The following is a 1486-nucleotide window of genomic DNA, read 5'->3' on the forward strand; positions in this document are numbered from 1 at the left end:
ACGCACGCATGCATGCAAGCACATGCACACACACTCACACACACACAAACACACACACACACACAAACACAAAGACATGAACACACGCACGCATGCATGCAAGCACATACACACACACACACACACACACCTGCCCTCTGCCTCTTTGTCTCTCTCTCGTGCGTACACACACACAGGAGACCCTTTAGGTAACTAGGGGAAGTATTTTAACTAACCAACGGATATCAGCATGAAAACGTCCCAAACATTTGATTGCTGACATTAAGGGCGTTTTCACACCCAACTCATTTTGTTCGGACTTTATGACTTTTCAGTTAGGTTCGAAACCCCAAATTGCAGCTGAAAAAGCTTCCTCTGACCACGGTCCGGATCAAAAGACCAACCTGAGACACGGTCCGGATCAAAAGACCAACCTGAGACACGGTCCGGATCAAAAGACCAACCTGAGACACGGTCCGGATCAAAAGACCAACCTGAGACACGGTCCGGGTCGTTTATAGTGTGAAAACACCTCGGACTTTCAGACCGACAATTTCCAGACCGGTTCGGCCCGGCAGCTAAGTACAACATGTTGTGAAATTCTGTTATACTTACAGTATAGCTGTAGTAAAACTAAAATGACACTTGACACAAAGACCTCCGCCGAGGCCAAACCCCCTGTCTTGCAATATTAACGCAAGGGAAACATGATTTTTGTATCTGTTCTGTGATTCTGATCTGCTCCAAAAGGCCAAGGGTTCTTCCTCGGATTATAATTAATTACGACATGCATTGAAAAGGTCTCGAATTCCATCTATTAATCAAAATTAGCTTTTATGTTGACTCAACCCAGATTACCGCTGACCTTGTTTAAATGATCATCAGGCTGAAGCGACCTCCTCCAACACGGCTGCCCCCGCCAACGGCAGCGGGGGCGTCTCCTCAAAAAACGGGAGGGGGATCTTCACCGTGACGGACCCGGTGGACCAGCCCAGGCTGAGAGGTGTGGGGAAGGCGAGGAGGAGCAGGTTCAGCATCAGGAGACACCTGCAGAAACACGGGCTGGCCCACGCCGACAGCGACAGCGACCTGGAGAGCGAAGAGCGTGAGTCTTAGATGAATTTATTATCATTTAGTATCATACCATAGTTTAGATAATAGGTGTTTATTTGTGTTGATGGTGTATTGGAGCTGTAGTCTTGTCATGTAGTCTTCCATTGTCAGACCCTCCCCCACTGCTCTGCACAGGAGGGTCTAACGAGTCCTCACAGCATTCCTTGATGGGAGAAAAACTGGTTTATTGGCAATTTTTAAAACCAATCACAATCATTTTGGCCGGGGCTAAGCGCCGGACGGAGCCACGGTGCCGCTGCTAAATAGTCTCAGGAAGGAACTTGTTTTGGTGGAACATGTATAAGTAGTTTTAGTTTTAGACAGATAGTCTAGCTAGCTGTCTGGATTTACCCTGCAGAGACCTGAGGACCAGGTAACCATAGTCCTCAGATTG

General features: G+C 47.7%; 1 protein-coding gene across 1 annotated transcript in view; it reads left to right on the forward strand.

The window, feature by feature from the left end:
* LOC117938286 (phospholipase D1-like) overlaps positions 1 to 1486 on the forward strand; it is a 43161-nt gene that overhangs the window by 27877 nt on the left and 13798 nt on the right. The window contains exon 13 of the mRNA XM_034862809.1: positions 865 to 1084. Within this exon, the coding sequence (XP_034718700.1) occupies positions 865 to 1084 (220 nt within the window). The remainder of the gene's footprint in view (positions 1 to 864; positions 1085 to 1486) is intronic.

The sequence above is a fragment of the Etheostoma cragini genome, chromosome 22 (genome assembly GCF_013103735.1).
Source record: "Etheostoma cragini isolate CJK2018 chromosome 22, CSU_Ecrag_1.0, whole genome shotgun sequence".
In the NCBI taxonomy this organism is placed as follows: Eukaryota; Metazoa; Chordata; class Actinopteri; order Perciformes; family Percidae; genus Etheostoma; species Etheostoma cragini.